General features: G+C 48.5%; 1 protein-coding gene across 4 annotated transcripts in view; it reads right to left on the bottom strand.

Moving 5' to 3' along the window:
- The window catches only part of TBC1D5 (TBC1 domain family member 5), a 1,391,198-nt gene that overhangs the window by 719,096 nt on the left and 652,392 nt on the right, over positions 1-19,710 (bottom strand). For all 4 annotated transcript variants that reach the window (XM_069212078.1, XM_069212077.1, XM_069212079.1 and 1 more), the window contains one exon: positions 16,750-16,813. In XM_069212078.1, the coding sequence (XP_069068179.1) occupies positions 16,750-16,813 (64 nt within the window). The remainder of the gene's footprint in view (positions 1-16,749; positions 16,814-19,710) is intronic.

Here is a 19,710-nt window from a genome sequence, read left to right as displayed (position 1 = left end):
CTCTTGAGATCCCCAAGCTTCAGCAGCACACATACGAAATGCAGTATGTGCAGCGGCAAGAACCCAAGCCTCCCCCACACTAAAGCTGCAGGGGGCGAGAGAGCAGAGCATACAGCTCTCAGAGGCCAAAGGACAGAAGTAAGACGGGCAGCCGCAGCAGTGCAAGCTTCCCCCACACTAAGGCTGCAGGGGGCGAGAGAGCAGAGCATACAGCTCTCAGAGGCCAAAGGATAGAAGTAAGACGGGCAGCCGCAGCAGTGCAAGCTTCCCCCACACTAAGGCTGCAGGGGGCGAGATAGCAGAGTGTACAGCTCTCAGAGGCCAAAGGACAGAAGTAAGACAGGCAGCTGCAGCAGTGGAAGCTCATTTTAACGCTAGACCTAGATACAGGGCAAAGGACAGAAACATACACCTTTGCCCACACACGGATCAGTACAGGTGCAGCAGTGCAAGCTTCCCTAACACTAATACCAGTTACAGGGCAGGAGACAAAAGAGGATACCTTCTCTCACACAGCCAGGTACAATGAGCAGCTGCAGCAGTGCAAGCTTCCTCTATCACTAATACTAGTCACAGGGCAGGAGACAGAAGAGTACGCCAGTTACAACGTGCAGCAGCAGCGTAAGCTTCCCTAACACTAATACCAGTTAAAGGGCAGGTGACCTGAGAGTACGCCTTCTCTCACACAGAGAACAGGCACAGGGTGCAGCTGCAGCAGTGCAAGCTTCCCTAACAATAATACCAGTTACAGGACAGGAGACAGAAGAGTACGCTTTCTCGCACACATAAAACAAGTACAACCTGCAGCAGTGCAAGCTTCCCTAACACTAATACCAGTTACAGGGCAGGTGACCTGAGAGTACGCCTTCTCACACACAGACCAGGTACATCTGCAGCAGTGCAAGCTTCCCTAACACTAATACCAGTTACAGGACAGGCGACAGAAGAGTACGCCTTCTCTCATACAGAACAGTTACAATGAACAACTGCAGCAGTGCAAGCTTCCCTAACATCAGTACCAGTTACAGGACAGGCGACAGAAGAGTACGCCTTCTCTCATACAGAACAGTTACAATGAACAACTGCAGCAGTGCAAGCTTCCCTAACATCAGTACCAGTTACAGGACAGGAGACAGAGGAGTACGCCTCCTCTCACATACAGACAAGGTACAACATGGTGCTGCAGCAGTGCAAGCATCCCTAACATCAGTACCAGTTGCAGGACAGGCGACAGAAGAGTACGCCTTCTCTCATACAGAACAGTTACAATGAACAACTGCAGCAGTGCAAGCTTCCCTAACATCAGTACCAGTTGCAGGACAGGCGACAGAAGAGTACGCCTTCTCTCACACATAAAACAAGTACAACCTGCAGCAGTGCAAGCTTCCCTAACACTAATACCAGTTACAGGGCAGGTGACCTGAGAGTACGCCTTCTCACACACAGACCAGGTACAGGGTGCAGCTGCAGCAGTGCAAGCTTCCCTAACATCAGTACCAGTTATAGAACAGGAGACAGAGGAGTACGCCTTCTCTCACACACAGGCCAGGTACAATGAGCAGCTGCAGCAGTGCAAGCTTCCCTAACATCAGTACCAGTTACAGGACAGGCGACAGAAGACTACGCCTTCTCTCACACAGACCAGGTACAATGAGCAGCTGCAGCAGTGCAAGCTTCCCTAACATCAGTACCAGTTATAGAACAGGCGACAGAAGAGTACGCCTTCTCTCACACATAAAACAAGTACAACCTACAGCAGTGCAAGCTTCCCTAACACTAATACCAGTTATAGATTAGGAGACAGAAAAGTGTACCGACTCTCACACAAGGTGCCACAAATAAAACCTACATCTAAATGGAATGGGATCTCCTACGTTGCACAATGGTGATTTCCCCTATTTTAGTCTTTAATATTTTCAAAGTTTCTTAAACTGTTAGGGGTACATGCAGTTAAGCGCCCCACTACCTGACACTCAATTTTCTGAATATGTAAATCTGGTAAAGTCCATGCAGATTAACCAATGCACTTCTCTGGCTCAAAATAGTGTATAATATTTCTTTTGGTAGTTCAAACATTACAGTGGTTTATTCTTGTGGTTAAAATGTCTGTGTCACATGTTTTCGTAAATGATGGCATTATGTTTAATGTTTAGAACCACGTCCCACATGTTGCATCACACAATGCATTTTGGACTCCACGGTTGCTTCTTGAGGAGTATGTGTGTAAAACCTGTGAAAGTAATGCATTACTTCAAATAAATGGTTTTTGGTGTTAATGGCATGTAGGAGATTTGTAGCTATGGCACGGTGAGTTCTTGTTGACCTCAACACTCATTGTTAATTTGATAGGCAAAGATCTCCTCAGCCTTTCGGATTAAAGTTGTCATTTCATTTGGGGAAGTGCCATCTGCTTGAGGATTCGCCAATCACATTACACAGGTCATTTCCGGGTTAGCGCCATGTTGGACATGTCAATGCCACTCTCTCGAGTCCCTGGGCCATTGGAACTTGTTGCTTCATAGTTGTGTTCCCCGTGACGCGTACTGTATTATGTCTTAGAATGTAGGGGACTCCCCGGTGTTGTCTGAGCATCGGCTGAGTCCGTGTCCTGCAGCCCACCGACGCTAGGTGGCGCTAGCTGTGGCCTCCATCTCCTTGGACCTACATCCAGGACCCTTCTAATCTACCTTCCCGCTGAGCATCGCCTTATTGTGCATCACACGTGCAACACGTCAGTCGCGCGTTACTATACCAGTCTTTACACAGAATCGGTGCACTTCATGCCTTTCTGGGACCAGCCGGTCACTGCTCACTTGATCAGTCACGTATGTAGTGATGATGCATTTTCCCAGGTTTGTGTAATTCTCACACCCAGTCCCTCTGAAGTCTGAGTTCGATCGTGCCACTAGCTCACTTATGAGCAGCCTTCCTCCTGGAAGATAGCTATGTGGGAGCTGGGGGGGCGAGTTTCCCCATCTTAGTCACTTAATAGTGAAAGGAAGCCTTTTCGTGGCCCGCCATTCCCCTTTCAAATGTACCTCATCAGGTTGCCTAGTTTATGTTTGGTGAATCTAAACTCTTTAGTCTTTCTTCCATTTTATTGTAAGACACACACGTCACTTCCGGTGTTTCCATCAAAACTAAAGACGAATTCCTACAATGATTATTCGGTCACATGGCAGTCATCTCTGTTCACAACAATGTTTCCATTGGGGTGGTCCAGCAGTTTTTAGAGTAATCTCTTCCTCCCGGTATTAGTCATACTTGCTGTTTCTAATCGTATCGTATGTTATGTGATGTGATGGAAGATGGTCAGTAGAAAAGTTCATCTATCCATCTCATAATCCTTCTTCATCATTTCTCTGGTATATATTCATCTGTCCTCCTAGGTAGCCTGGGCTGTGTCCAGTATCCCTAAGAAAAATGAAGGACTAACATTGCATCGTTCATATGCCCTAAAAACTATTTAAAAAAGTGTGTGAGATATGTAGTGTTCAATGTATCCTTGGGTCTAGACAATAATGGTGTTGCCCCAGATGGGACCTGTTAGAATAGCCAGGCTTTCAGTTTCTTGTGCAACTCAAGGACTGGACTGGCAGCTCTGTAGGGTGCCAGCGTCTTGGGGTCAGCAGAGGGTTTCTTCACAAGGAGCAGTACGGTAGATTGGAATCCTTTCATGAGTATGAAGTGCGGGTAAGGATCTGATGTGGCTCCCAAGTGGATGAAACATGTGGTGGTGGAGGTCTCTGTCGGGGCGACGGTGGACCAGCAGATAATCACGGTTACTGGCGGGTTCGACTCTTCAGGCTAGTGGGCGGTGAGGGTAGAGGGGTCCGGGTGGGGAGCAAGGTTGGTGTAAGTGGTGCTGAATTTGTCACTGAAGTACCCAGAAAGGTGGGTGCAGATATTCTGTGAAGAGGTGATGGTTGTGGAGCTGGGGTCTGGAGAAGTGAAGTCCTTTAAAATGGATGCAAGTTCTTTGGCGTTGTTGGAGCTGTTCACTGTGTTTGGTCCGTGCTGAGTGTTCAGTGGATTTAAGTTGCTGGTGTTAAAGTTGGAGGGTGGATCTGTAAGTGTCTCTGTTTTCGTTGTGGGTGCATCTCTATTTGTCTGTAATGGCATTTAGCGAGTCACCGTTCTTGTCCAGTTCAAGCTTCTGCTAGCTTGATTTCTGGTCTGGTGGGTAGTGATGGTTTTGAGTGGGAGAGTCTGCGGGGGAGGTGATCCAGCCAGTTAAGTTTATGATGGATCCGGAGGGGTGTTTGTGCAGTGAATGGTGGTTTGCAGCCCAGAGGTCCAGGTTTCCACTGGGATTCTGTTCCAGTTGCATCAAGTGGCTTTGCAAGGTGCGGCTCTATGTTGGTTTAGGGGGGTGGGGGGGGCGCAGGCCAAAGCAAATGAGTCAGAGGTGGGTCCAGGCCATGGAGGGTGGACGTTTCCGCTGTGAACCTGGCTGCAGAGAATCAAGAGAAACAGAAGAAAAGAGTGCAAGAGATGAAAAGGGCAGAGAGCACAAATGGAAAAAGACAGGAGGCAAGAGAGTGCGAAGAACGGGGTGAACGTGTAAAAAGAGGCAAAAAGGTCAAAGAAAGCAAGAACAATGGCAATATGTGAGAGATAAAAAGGCAAAAGCTGGAAAAGAACGTAAGAGTGACAATGCAAGAGTAACGGAGAACAGGCAAAAGGGTAAAAGCTGAGAAGGAAATCAAGATACAGCAGCGGAGGGGGCCCCGACTAGGTGCGGAGACAGCACTTTCCTCTTGATGCAAGTGTCCCCCACACTGAACCATGGAGCATGTTACTTCCAATCAGACGAGTTCCTGGTAGGATACATTTTCAGTCTTTGCATGGTAAGAATGCTTAGCATAGCTAGGGAGTCCTAATACCCTGATGAAGGCCTTTGACTATCGTTCATAATTACAGGTCGAAACGTGCCGACAGTGAAAGAATTGTGTGGTCAGATGAACCATTGCATTTCATGTATGGGCCACTCCCTCTGTTTTTAATTGATACCAGGGGTAGTCAGTAACACAGGAGGTTCCTTGGGTATACCTCTAGGTATTTTTAATTCCTTTGACATGAACTGGACCATTCTATGTGTCCTCATATACAATGTACAAGAACTCCCAGGTCTGCTGACGCCGGTTGGGTCTGTTGGGCTGCGCTGATCCTACTCTAGTGTGAGAGGTCGCCGATGATGAAGCATGACAATACCGTGTGAGTGAGACGACCTCCCAAATATCATTCTATGACTCCACGCCATGGTTTCCCAACTGTGAAGAGACACAGGGCGCTGTGAGTTCGTGAACTAAAGTATCTGCTGTGTTAAGAGAAAGAACCAGGAGTGATCGGAGGTCAGGAAAGGTGGTCAGAAGGTGACGGCAGAAGGAGAAGCGACAGGCGGAGAGGCGAGAGTGGGGGCCTGGGACACTTACTGTGTTTCCTGTTCCAGCTACCGCCACCCTTAACGGGGATAAACTCCGCATCTCTTCTACATGTGCACCAGGTTTCTGCTTTTTTATCATGATACATTTGGGGCCCTTGTGTCCAGGGTCTTCTTTACTCACGTTTAGAATATATGTGGTGTAGGAACGATTCTGTTCGCTTTCCTTTGGTCTCAATGTTATATAAGAGCCCAGCAATGTCCGCTTGCAGTGGTGAGTGCTTATGCAAAGAGCACTTCATCCGCACTTTGTCACAGACTCCTTTCTGTTGGGTGGTATCCACACTCTGAATAGAGATACTTTGTTTGTAGGAGTAGTTTACCCGGATCCTTCCCCCCCCCCCTCCCTGATTTTCCAACTATTTTCAGAATCTCCTGTTTTAGATATCTGGAGCTCTGGGAAGGGTGGGCCAGCTTTCCTGGGAGTCTCATCAACAGATCCCCTCAAGAGGGCCATTTAACTGGGTAGATTAAACAGCTCGAGTCACAAGCAGAGGCATTTTTCAAAGAACAGAGTCCCCTGCTGAGGGATGGTGCGCTGTGAGGACCCTACCTGTGTAGTAAAGCGCTTGCACTTGAAGCAGGGTTCTTCTAAGAGCCGCATCTGCAGACCAGCGGGTTGATCTTCGACAGTCTGCGGGGTCTCGCATGCCAGGTCCCAAGAATAGGCGCAGTGAGGTCTCGAGAAGGCCGATCATCATCTCCACGCCCAATAATTGGTAACCTGGTTCTTTTGGGGGTTCAGCACTTGTTGTATTGACTCCATCTGAATGTTGGCTGGGCTGGAGGGCTGGGGCATAGCGCCTTGAAGCGGCAGATAATCGTGTCACACGCAGTGAGCACCACAAGACGACTTAATAACAGTGCGGCCCCGCCACACACCCCACGGGCTGCGCTGTATTCCTGCCTTGATAATTATGACAATAAATAAATGTTGTGGAGCTGCGGAGGAGGCGGGCCTTGGAGAGCGGGGAAAACAGCAGATCACGTTTAAAGTGCAGCCATCCGCGTGGCCGAGTTAAGGGAACAAAAAGATTTCTAAGTCTATGGAAATAGGGATTTATAGGGCTTGTGCTCAGCCGGGGCTCGTGAATCACGGGGAGGGAGAAGACTGCATGACAGGGTGCACCAGGCCTCGGACCCTATCTACCTGTACCTCAAAGGGGCGTGTATTCATCTCCTTTCCCGAGCAAGACCGAGACATGAGAAGGCATGGCGATCACAAGCGGGGGACACTGCAAAGAGGGGCCCCACAAGCAACAAAACACGAATAAAGACCCACAGCGTTAATGCACACCGTCTATACAGGTATATACACGTATAGGTAATAGTACACTGCTGCAGGCAGGCTGATGAGGCAGGGTTAGAAGTGGGGTTTCTGGGTGTCAGACTATGCACTCTGTACCAGCAGGAACCACCTCTCTAGTCAAAGTAAGTCAGAGACACTTTAAAGTAACCTGTGCTCGCCCTCTGGTAGCTTGGAACAGAGCAGGCAGGCTTAAGTTAAGAGGCAATGAGTAAAGTATTGTGTAATACACACACAGTAAACACAACAAAAATCCTATCAGTAGAACTCGAGATATTAATTTTTAAAGATTAAATTTAACATACTGCTTAGAAGTCACTAGCGTTCAAAAGTTTACTTGGGTCCACGAGGGACCAGTGCAAATCCAAAGTTCAGGCGGACCCCGAGGGAAGGTAGGCCAGCTACAGAATCCAGACCGGTCCTACTGACAAAGTACCTTAGATGGAGAAAGTGTCGACATTGAAGACTCGATGTGAGGAGTCGAGGAGGTGCTGCATCTGCACCAACCCACGCAGTTGATGAAGGTTTCGGCATCGAACCCCTTTATGATGCGGGCGCTGCATCGATGTCCAGTCGTGCTGTTCATCAGCATCAAGCCACACAGTCGATGCGATGTTGTCAAGCAGCCGCTGCTTCGGTATCAAAGGGCGATGTGTCGGCTCCAGTCAGCACAAAGCCCCTGATGGGTCGATGTAGAAAAAGCTGCAGGAACCCACTTCTGAATCCTAGGAATGGAGGGGGCACCTCAGGCAACGGTAGGACTCACAGATGGCGGAGTCCAGCAGCACCAGGAACGTTGCAGGCAGTCATTCATGTCCCTCAAACTGCAGAAGAACAGGGAGCAAGCTAGCAAGCCCTTGGAGTCACTCTTGGTTAAAAAGAGATGGGTCCAATCCTTGTCCTCAGCAGGGCAGCTCAGCAAAGCAGAGAATTAGTTCCTTAGAACAGTCAATCTAGTCAGAGTGGCAATATTAACAGCACAGCAGTCTTTACTCCAACAGAGTTCTTCCCAAGTCCTGTGTCGTTCTGATTTCAGAAGGTCAGAGACTGAGACTTATACCCAAATGTGCCTTTGATGTAGGGAATGACTTTAAAGGAACTCTGAAATGTACACGGATTCATTTCAACCCAGCCTTGCCTGCCAGGCTATCTGTGTGGGGTAATCAGGTCCTTTGTATGAAATCAGGTCACTACCCATTAAAGTGTAAGTCCCTCCCATCCTTCCTGCCCAGGAAGACCCATTAGTATGCAGATGTAGTTGAGTATCCTGTGTTCTGGCTGTCTGGAGGGAATGCACAAACGTAGCTGTCACCCAACCCAGACGTGTATTCGAGACAGGCTGTCAGGCACACAGAGCAGTAAGAGCAGAGAAATGCCTTCTTTCTAAAAGTGGCATTTCTAAAATAGTAACGTTAAATCAGACTTTACTAGTAAAGAGGAGTTATCATTACCATTCCAATAATATGAAGCATGATATACCTACTCCTATCTTATCGGGAATTACAGCTTAAAAGTGTATTAAGAAATTCCCAATGCTGGCCTGTGAGAGGGGTAGACCTCACCATAGTGAAAATGAAATAGACTGTTTGTCACTACCAGGACATATAAAACATAGGAGCACATGTCCTACTTTTTACTTACATAGCACCCTGCCCCTTAGGGTTACATAGGGCCTACCTTAGTGGGGACCTATATGTAACAAAAGGGAAGTTTAAGGCTTGGCAAATAGTTTTAAATACCAAGTCGAAGTGACAATGAACTGCACATGGGCACTGCAGTGGCAGATTTGAAAGGATACTTCTGTGGGTAGCATAATCAGTGCCACAGCACACTAGTAGCATTTGAAGTACAGGCCCTGGGTATATGTATACCACTTTACAAGGGATTTACCAGTACAACCAATATGCCAATCAGGTATACGTCAACGTCCTCATGTTTAGGGGAGAAGCACAACCACTTTAGCACTGGTTAGCAGGGGGAAAGTGCCCAGAGTCCTAAGCCAAACAAAAACAAGGTCAGAAAAAATAGGAGGAGGAAGGCAAAATGTTTGGGGTAACCCTGCCAGAAGGGTCATTTCCAACAGGCAGTCACTTCTGGGGAGCTCGGGAACAGAAAGAAGGATCCTCCTTGAATTGAGGGTTTTAGAGAAGCATCTCAGGGGAGTGTCTCAAACAGGTCAACAGAAATAAACATCTGCTTTTACACGACTAGACAAGAGGGTCCCAACAGGATATAGTTGAAAGAAAAAGGATTTTGAACATACACAGACTTGCTGATAAATTCTGTCTTTACAAGATTGTGCTTTAATTTTTTTACAATGCCTTCATTTTCTAGCAGCAGCAGTTCCATCTAGACCTACCCACTGCAAAAAGTAGCTTGAACTATACTAGTGTACTTTGTATGGTGGAACAGTTATCGCTGTACTCGATGAGGAAAGCAAAACTACAAGTCCCAGAAGGCAAAGTGTTATTGCCCTGAACGCAATGACTATGTGAAAGGCTCATGGAAGACAAGAGCCCCTTGGCAGCACTTAAAGTCTCTTCTGCCAAAAGCAAATTAAATACTAGTATTCGTAAACTGAAATAACAACTGACAATGTTTACTTTTACCATAAGACCAAAAACACAGGTACCTGTCCTTTTCGAGCAACCACGTTAGACTGGGGGTTAAAAACCTCAGCCTGCAGTGCACCGCTGGCTCAAAAATCAAGGATGGCTCAAGGTGTTGGACTGGTCTTGGGTCCCATGGAGACTATGAAGTCAAAAAGTGCTTAACAACTCTAGGCTCTACAGAAAGAGAAGGGAGGCAGAGGCTGTTGTGGCATCCACACTACTGAGTCTTTTTAATAATGCCTTTGAGCATCCCTAGGGGTAGGGATGATGTACGATACGTGGGTGTAGGAGGCTGGACTGGCTTGTAGTGCGTACCAAGGGGTACTTGCACCTTGCACCAGGCCCAGTTATCCCTTATTAGTGTATAGGGTGTCTAGCAGCTTAGGCTGATAGATAATGGTAGCTTAGCAGAGCAGCTTAGGCTGAACTAGGAGACGTGTGAAGCTACTACAGTACCACTTAGTGTCATATGCACAATATCATAAGAAAACACAATACACAGTTATACTAAAAATAAAGGTACTTTATTTTTATGACAATATGCCAAAGTATCTTAGAGTGTACCCTCAGTGAGAGGATAGGAAATATACACAAGATATATATACACAATAGCAAAAATATGCAGTATAGTCTTAGAAAACAGTGCAAACAATGTATAGTTACAATAGGATGCAATGGGGAAACATAGGGATAGGGGCAACACAAACCATATACTCCAAAAGTGGAATGCGAACCACGAATGGACCCCAAACCTATGTGACCTTGTAGAGGGTCGCTGGGACTATTAGAAAATAGTGAGAGTTAGAAAAATAACCCTCCCCAAGACCCTGAAAAGTGAGTGCAAAGTGCACTAAAGTTCCCCTAAGGACAAAAGAGTCGTGTTAGAGGAATAATGCAGGAAAGACACAAACCAGCAATGCAACAACTGTGGATTTCCAATCTAGGGTACCTGGGGAACAAGGGGACCAAGTCCAAAAGTCACAAGCAAGTCGGAGATGGGCAGATGCCCAGGAAATGCCAGCTGCGGGTGCAAAGAAGCTTCGACTGGACAGAAGAAGCTGAGGTTTCTGCAGGAACGAAAAGGGCTAGAGACTTCCCCTTTGGTGGACGGATCCCTCTCGCCTTGGAGAGTCGTGCAGAAGTGTTTTCCCGCCGGAAGGACGCCAACAAGCCTTGCTACACGCAAATCGTGCGTTTGGCGTTTTTGGACGCTGCTGGGGCCCAGGACGGACCAGGAGGTCGCAAATTGGACCTGTAGAGAGAGGGGACGTCGAGCAAGACAAAGAGCCCTCACTGAAGCAGGTAGCACCCGGAGAAGTGCCAGAAACAGGCACTACGAGGATGCGTGAAACGGTGCTCGCCGAAGTTGCACAAAGGAGTCCCACGTCGCCGGAGACCAACTTAGAAAGTCGTGCAATGCAGGTTAGAGTGCCGTGGACCCAGGCTTGGCTGTGCACAAAGGATTTCCGCCGGAAGTGCACAGGGGCCGGAGTAGCTGCAAAGTCGCGGTTCCCAGCAATGCAGCCCAGCGAGGTGAGGCAAGGACTTACCTCCACCAAACTTGGGCTGAAGAGTCACTGGACTGTGGGGGTCACTTGGACAGAGTCGCTGGATTCGAGGGACCTCGCTCGTCGTGCTGAGAGGAGACCCAAGGGACCGGTAATGCAGCTTTTTGGTGCCTGCGGTTGCAGGGGGAAGATTCCGTCGACCCACGGGAGATTTCTTCGGAGCTTCTGGTGCAGAGAGGAGGCAGGCTACCCCCACAGCATGCACAAGCAGGAAAACAGTCGAGAAGGCGGCAGGATCAGCGTTACAGAGTTGCAGTAGTCGTCTTTGCTACTATGTTGCAGGTTTGCAGGCTTGCAGGCTTCCAGCGCGGTCAGCGGTCGTTTCCTTATCAGAAGGTGAAGAGAGAGATGCAGAGGAACTCGGATGAGCTCTTGCATTCGTTATCTAAAGTTTCCCCAGAGACAGAGACCCTAAATAGCCAGAAAAGAGGGTTTGGCTACCTAGGAGAGAGGATAGGCTACTAACACCTGAAGGAGCCTATCAGCAGGAGTCTCTGACGTCACCTGGTGGCACTGGCCACTCAGAGCAGTCCAGTGTGCCAGCAGCACCTCTGTTTCCAAGATGGCAGAGGTCTGGAGCACACTGGAGGAGCTCTGGACACCTCCCAGGGGAGGTGCAGGTCAGGGGAGTGGTCACTCCCCTTTCCTTTGTCCAGTTTCGCGCCAGAGCAGGGGCTAAGGGGTCCCTGAACCGGTGTAGACTGGCTTATGCAGAATTGGGCACATCTGTGCCCAACAAAGCATTTCCAGAGGCTGGGGGAGGCTACTCCTCCCCTGCCTTCACACCATTTTCCAAAGGGAGAGGGTGTCACACCCTCTCTCAGAGGAAGTTCTTTGTTCTGCCATCCTGGGCCAGGCCTGGCTGGACCCCAGGAGGGCAGCTGCCTGTCTGAGGGGTTGGCAGCAGCAGCAGCTGCAGTGAAACCCCAGGAAGGGCAGTTTGGCAGTACCAGGGTCTGTGCTACAGACCACTGGGATCATGGGATTGTGCCAACTATGCCAGGATGGTATAGAGGGGGCAATTCCATGATCATAGACATGTTACATGGCCATATTCGGAGTTACCATGGTGAAGCTACATATAGGTAGTGACCTATATGTAGTGCACGTGTGTAATGGTGTCCCCGCACTCACAAAGTTCAGGGAATTGGCTCTGAACAATGTGGGGGCACCTTGGCTGGTGCCAGGGTGCCCTCACACTAAGTAACTTTGCACCCAACCTTTACCAGGTAAAGGTTAGACATATAGGTGACTTATAAGTTACTTAAGTGCAGTGTAAAATGGCTGTGAAATAACGTGGACGTTATTTCACTCAGGCTGCAGTGGCAGGCCTGTGTAAGAATTGTCAGAGCTCCCTATGGGTGGCAAAAGAAATGCTGCAGCCCATAGGGATCTCCTGGAACCCCAATACCCTGGGTACCTCAGTACCATATACTAGGGAATTATAAGGGTGTTCCAGTAAGCCAATGTAAATTGGTAAAAATAGTCACTAGCCTGTTAGTGACAATTTGGAAAGAAATGAGAGAGCATAACCACTGAGGTTCTGATTAGCAGAGCCTCAGTGAGACAGTTAGTCACTACACAGGTAACACATTCAGGCACACTTATGAGCACTGGGGCCCTGGGTTACCAGGGTCCCAGTGACACATACAACTAAAACAACATATATACAGTGAAAAATGGGGGTAACATGCCAGGCAAGATGGTACTTTCCTACAGTGGGCGCATAATCGCCCTATCTACTCTGCTGATGACGCAAAGCGCTCAGCCCAAAATGAAGTTGTCAAAGGCGCTGCTGGGAGGCTTCATACATCACAAGGGTGGAAAAGAATCAGTTTTTTTAAAAACATACATGGATGAGGAATTCTTTCATCACATATGAGGAAACCTTTAAAAGAGTTGTCATTTGAGCACCTAGGCTTGGCAGAAAAAAGCCTCTGGTCAGCACAAGGGAAAACAAAATTGGAGGGTGGAGGGCGCGAGTTGAACGATTTCTGTTCTTCTAAGTCACTGGGCTTCCAATCATCCATCTGCACAGGAAATTACATCACTCCTCTCCCTTCCCAGGGTCTTCTTGATGGCTGCCACAGCATTGATATGCGGTGGGTGTGCCGAACGCACTCCAAAGGCAAGCCCTTGTGCACCTGCACCACATCCAGCAGCAGGAACTCTGGTCCTCCATCTTATTGCTCCTACCATGCTGCAACACTCCACACTCCAAAGCCCAGCCACTGCTCCACACGCTGCTGCCTCCCTGCACCACACAACACTGAGGGAGCATTCTCTTGTGCTTCCTGCAAGTCTTTATGCTCTTACCCACACCCAACATTCACAGCACCAACAGCATCCAACACTACACTTCCTTACAATAACAGTCCTGCAACCTATACTCACATGCATGCTCAACACCTTCTCACTCACCAAACATGCCACAGAGAACTGGGACCTGCTGCACTACAGTCTCCCTGGCCTGCTTTTCCTCAAAGAAGCCTGGCTAAACCAGGAATCATCACCCAACATCAACACAGCCACCCATCCCAGATACAAGATTGCAAGTCAAAAGAGACTTCACAAGCTAGGAGGCAGAATTGCCAACTCCTACAAGAACACAATCAGCTGCACCAAATCCATGGACGCGTCATCCTACAACATGGAGCACCTGTCACTGAAGCTCCACGTCACAGCCAACTTCACCCTATGCAGCAGTCATCTACAGACCACCAGGACCATGCGCCAACTTCACCAACACCATCATGGACTTTGTTGCACCACTTGCTCTTGATCCTAGCAATTATATCCTACTCCTACTTCCATCTGGAAAACCACTTCTTCAGAACGTGAAGACCTCTGAAGGCTGGGCCTCACCCAACAAGTAAAGAGACCTACCCACATTGCCAGACATCTCCTGGACCCTATTTTTACCAACTTCAGCAACATTGAAGTTGAATGAGCCCACACCAGCTCCCTGGACACACCACACCCATGTCAAGTTCAGCGTCCCTGTCCCAGTCCAACATGCACACAACACTGCCAGACTCACTCACAAAGACTGGAACACCACTCTCAACACCCACTGGCATGAACACATCAACAGCCTCCCCTAAGCCATCAAGAATTTCAACAATTAGATCACCCCTTGTGCCGTCTCCCTGGCCCCTCTCAAACACAGCAACAGAGCAAGATCCAGACACTAGACCAGTTTGTACATGGAGGAACTCAGACTGATGAAACACCACTGCAAACAACTGAAGCACAAATGGAGAATGAGCTAGGACAATGCAGACAGGAACATGTTGAAATCCGCCCTTTCAATGCAATTACCAAATGTTCTTGAACACCAAACAAACTGTTCTGGTGGACAGCATCGATACTAGCAACACGAGAAGTAAAGAAAATATTTGCCATTGTGAAAGATTTCACCTCACCATCACCCGCCATAAGCTCAATCAACCCCTCACAGAACATGTGCAACAATCTCTCTCAATACGTCAGCAACAAAATCACCGCCATTTACAGCAACTTCAGCCACAACTGAACCAGACAGACCTCGCCAAACACCTCCAAATCTTTTCCAAAGAACCAATGCTAACCACTTGGTCCATCTCCACCACAGAAGAAACCGCTGCTGCCATAAAATTCATCCACTCAGGGGCCTCCAGAGGTTTGCAACCCATCAGTGCCATGCTCATATCCATTCTGCGACCTCTCCTTTCTGAATAAACCCTTTACAGACCCTACAACCTTTGCCAATTACAGACCAATCTCTCTAGTACCGTTTGCAGCCCAGGTCTTAGAGAAAATCATCAACAGACAACTCACCAAATACCTCAACGAGCCTCAACTACTTGACAACACTCTGTCTGAGTTCATACGTAACTTCAGCATGGAAACTGCCCTCCTGGCTGCCATGGATAACATTCACATGACTCTGGACAGAGAAGACAGTGGTTCTCACCATCCTGGACCTCTCCGGAGCATATGACACAGTCTCCCACTCCATCATTATCCAACGCCAACATGACATCCAAATCCAAGGAAAACCACACAGATACAGCTGCTCCTTCGTGACTCGAAGGACCCCAGTCAGTCTGCCTGGCACCGTACACCTCGGACACCAGTGACCTCATCTACAGAGTTCCGCAAGGATCTTTCCTGAGCCCTACCCTCTTGAAACGCACACATGATCCCCTCTAGCCAGAATGATCCGCTCTGACTATATCAACATCCTCTCCTATGCTGATGACATGCAACTCACCCTCTCCCTCACTGACAAAATGCCCTGTACCTGTTCAAGTTCAATGACTGAAATCACCCACTAGGTAAAGACCAACTGTCTAAAGCTGAACAACAACAAAAACAAAATCATGATCTTCAAGAAGAGCACATCACTTTAGGACTCCACCTTGCAGCTAACAGAGTTAGGACTGACATCCACCCCCAACCACCCATGCCAAGAACCTCGGGATCATCATCATCAACATGACCGGCCAAGTCACTGCTGTCACCCCTTATGCTTCTATACCCTGAAGATGCAGGGGAGGTTTTTCAAATGGCTCCCAATCAGCGCACCAAAAACAGTCACACATACCCTGGCCCAAAGCAAGCTAGACTATAGGAACACCCTCTATGCCATCACCAACAAAACCTCACAGAAGGCTGCAGATCAATCAGAACTCAGTGGCCAGAATCACTCTCATCCTCCCACGCCGCACTCACTTCACACCACACCTGAAGGAACTCCCCTGGCTAGTCATTTACATTTTAGCACCATTCAAACACCTCACTCACATTTTCAAGGCACTACATAACACTGGCCCAGGATACCTTAACAATCACGTCTGCTTAAAAAAAAAACCTTCCGACCACCTCTGCCGTCCCGTACTCCTACTTGGACATAACCCACGCATATGGAAAACCAGATCTGGCAGTTGAGCCTTCTCCCACACTGCTCCTAAAGCGTGGAACGACCTGCCACTACACATAAAAGCCTCCTCCTCACTTCTTGAATTCCGCAAGAAGCTGAAGACCTAGCGTTGTGAGTAGTCCCACTAGGCCCTAGCTGTGCCTAGGCTCACTAGGTTCAGATCTGGGTAACATAACCACAGACTAACTGTGGCCTTAATAAAATGTTCAGCTTGCAGAAGCAGGATGACTTGCAAAAAGATCAAGCGCAGTCACATCCAAGGACCAGCAGTCCCAAATTATCCAGACACATTAAATGCAAGGATGTGTGTGTGCTGCAAGAACCACACACATGGAGGAGGGAACCAGCACAGTGTGCTAAAGCAACACTGAATGAGGCTTAGACTTACACCAAGTGAAGCATGCTGATCAAGGAGGCCCCCAGCTCCCCCCCTCCGCCGCACGGGGCGCCTCTGTCCCAGTGATGCACCAGCCGACACATTGCACTGAAGCCTCTACATTAGTGGATGGTGAATATTTTTAGAATGTAAGAGTGGTCTCACACCGTCTCCCTGGGTCACAACGTGACTGCGGCCAGAGGGCTGGCACTTTACGAAGTGCAGCTCACACTGCAAGACCACTACAGCCCACATCCAGATGTGCAATGCTCCATTGTGCCAAGCAACCTACTGTCCTAGCCTTGTCGAGCAGAGCAGCAGTGGGAGACTGGACAGTCAATGAGCCACCAGCACAGCTTGAAGACAGGCCACGCAGGTCTATGCTGGGAGTCTGACTTCTCAGACATCATCCTGCCTTTAGGATCTGTGCCAAGAGAACACGGTGTCTGCCTGACTAAATAAGCAGGAATGCACACTGAAGAGACAGGCAAAACAATAGGGTTTTTGTGGGGCCACGTACCTGTAAGAGATGAAGGTTCCTCCGGTGTCCGAGGCCGGGTGACGTCTTCTGTCATCTCCTGTTTCTGAAGGAAAAAAAAAAAAAAAAGACATTAACAAAAGTTGCGATTTAAAACATTGTGGTAAAAACTGTCAAACATCGAGCTCAACTTGTATTTCTATGTTAAACACACACAGAGTAGTGCCAAGTTGAATCATTCCACGTATACCTCGTTAACATACATTACTCATAATGTTTAATCCTCAACATTCATTCTAAACCCTAATTTACACTTTTAAGACTTAATCCATAATTTATGCACACCCAAACTCCAAACCCATCCCTCACCCAAACTCCAAACCCAGCCCTGACCCCAACTACAAACTGTAGGAAAGTGCCAGTTTTGTCATGCCCCCCCCTGTTTTTTTGCCACAGATACTGAGTTCTGTTCACCTGAAGGAGCATTGGGTTCCTGCTAAACAGGTCCCCAGTGCTGTTTCCCCAAATCTCGGTAAAAGGTCTAATCGTGTACAATTGACTCATACTTTAGTATCTCTGTTACACCCTTTTCAATAGTACCCCTGGTGCCTAGGGCCTGGGTACTAGAGAGTGTCCCTAAGGGCTACAGGGCCCCCCCAAAAAATTGCATGTCATGGTGCAAGTGATGAGTGAAAACACGACATGGCAACTCATTGTATGCCAAACCCCAAATAACTGAATTAAAATATATATATACGTTACCCATAAGGCAAGCTGCATTATATTTGATGTGAGAACATCTCTGCACAAGCAGATATGCCCCAGGGATGTCTAATTATATTACCAGATGTTGCAAGTGAGCAGCTGAAGGTATGTGCTGGGCACTCGTCATTACAAGTTACCCAGCAATATAATTGCTTCACCGGGACCTATGGTGCTTGGTATCTACACCTCATCTTAATACATCCATACTGATGCCAGTATTAGATTTATTATGACATGTACCCAGTGGGCATCTTAAAAGTGCCCCTTGAACCCTACTAGTCCTCTAGTGTGCTGGCTGACTGGCATTGACCAAACTGCCACCACAGCCAGGTTTCTGACCCCTGGAGAGGACAGCCTGCACTCCCAGGTGCCAGAAACAATGCCTGCTCTGGAGGAAGGTGCCATCTCCTCCAACAGGATGACTAGTGAATCTGCATATCAAGTCCAAGGACTTCAAAGTCCCTGCCGCCTTTGATTTGCAACCGCAGCTTCCCCCAGGCCTGGGAGTTGCCACCCCCTGCCCTGAGGCCCATTTGGCACCAGGACAGGCAGGACATTAGCTATGCAGGGAGGCATGTTGCACTACCAGGCTAGTCACACCCCTAAGGAGGGCAGCCTGATGTGTTCTAAGAAATAAGGGTTCCACCAACTTGATTTTGGTGGAATTAGGAATTCTGGGACAGGGTTGTGCCCATTTCCCATGGGAAGTGGTCATGTAGATGGTGTAGTCACCTCAGGGGTAAGTAGCCTATTGGCTACTACCCTAAACTCCACTAAATGGAGTATTTAGTATCCCCAACACCAGAGAGCAGATTTGTCTGACTAACGAAGGAGGAGGACAAAGTAGAGCCAATCAACGTGAGACATGAGGACCAGTCTGGACTTTTGGTACCACACCCTATCTGCTGCTGTCCTGACTATCGCCCGGACCTGAAACCTACTCCAGCTGTGCATCTCCCAAAAGCGTCAAAGAGCTGTAAGCACTCTGAAAACCAGCCAGCATCTCCTATGGAGTGGAGGAGCCACTTCCCTGCAACCTTAAGGCACCAACCTCAACGTCCACCGATCTGCTGAACACCAGGTCCACTGACGCAGCAGCCACCCAGGAGGATGCTCCAGGAGTACAGACCCGTCTCTCCATGAAGTTCAGAGACGTCAAGCTAACCAGGAGGTGCCTTGCACGAATACCCGGGGTACTGGAGCAGCTACAAGCACCAAGGCTGGTTTGTGTCTGAGCCAGACACCACCACGGCAAAAAGATGACCTGCATCTGAGGGACAACAGAATCAATGAGGCTGCTCACAAGAGTGGCCAGACTGTTTTTCTTCTCCCTCTGCAGGTCTACCCTAGAACCATTCACCCTTTCGAAGTACAGGACCAGCTGACCTAAACCCTCTGCACCCAATCAGTCGGCCTGGGCCTAAGATCATCAACTGTGCTCCCTTGCTTCCAGGATCCTCACAAACTGTCCCCAACGCTCCCAGGCCTGTCCCCAAGTCCCCTTCTGCAGCCCGTTTCTAGGTGGCCACCCTCTTCGCCAACAATGCAGTGCTGAAGGCACCCCTCCCATCCAGCATCTTTGCACCCAGACACTCCAGGGCAGGTAAAACTGAACTGCTTGTGTTTCTCGTGACTTTCCCCTCCCTTTCCCAGCACCCTAGGCAGTAAATGTACTCTGCCCATTGAAAGTCATCACCACATGTGTTTACTTACCCCACTGTGGAGAATTACTCTGCAACGGTACTTACCTTGCTTTGAAGATTTTCTGCTGCTAAAACATAACATAAAAGTGTAGTATTTTCCTAAAATTGGTTTCGAGTTTCTTCTTGTGTGTGTTACATCTACTGACTGTGTGTTACATCTACTGACTGTGTGTTCAACAAATGCTTAGGACTACCTTCTGATAAGATTAAACTGCTCGCCCACACCACAAAAATGAGTATTTGGGATTATTGTAACCCATGTAAACCAGTAAGTGTTGCCTGGACTACCTGCATAGTGTACCATTACATGCAGCACACTACATAGATAACCTGCTTCTTACACAAACCCAGCCCAGACCCCCAACTACAAACCCAGCCCTAACCCCCAACTCCAAGCCCAGCCCTGACCCCCAATTACAAGCCCAGCCCTGACCCCCAACTACAAGCCCAGCCCTGACCCCCAACTACAAGCCCAGCCCTGACCCCCAACTACAAGCCCAGCCCTGACCCTAATTACAAGCCCAGCCCTGACCCC

The sequence above is a fragment of the Pleurodeles waltl genome, chromosome 10 (assembly GCF_031143425.1).
Source record: "Pleurodeles waltl isolate 20211129_DDA chromosome 10, aPleWal1.hap1.20221129, whole genome shotgun sequence".
In the NCBI taxonomy this organism is placed as follows: domain Eukaryota; kingdom Metazoa; phylum Chordata; class Amphibia; order Caudata; family Salamandridae; genus Pleurodeles; species Pleurodeles waltl.
Note: the sequence above shows the minus strand (reverse complement) of the source record. Positions and strands in the feature narration are given on the sequence as shown.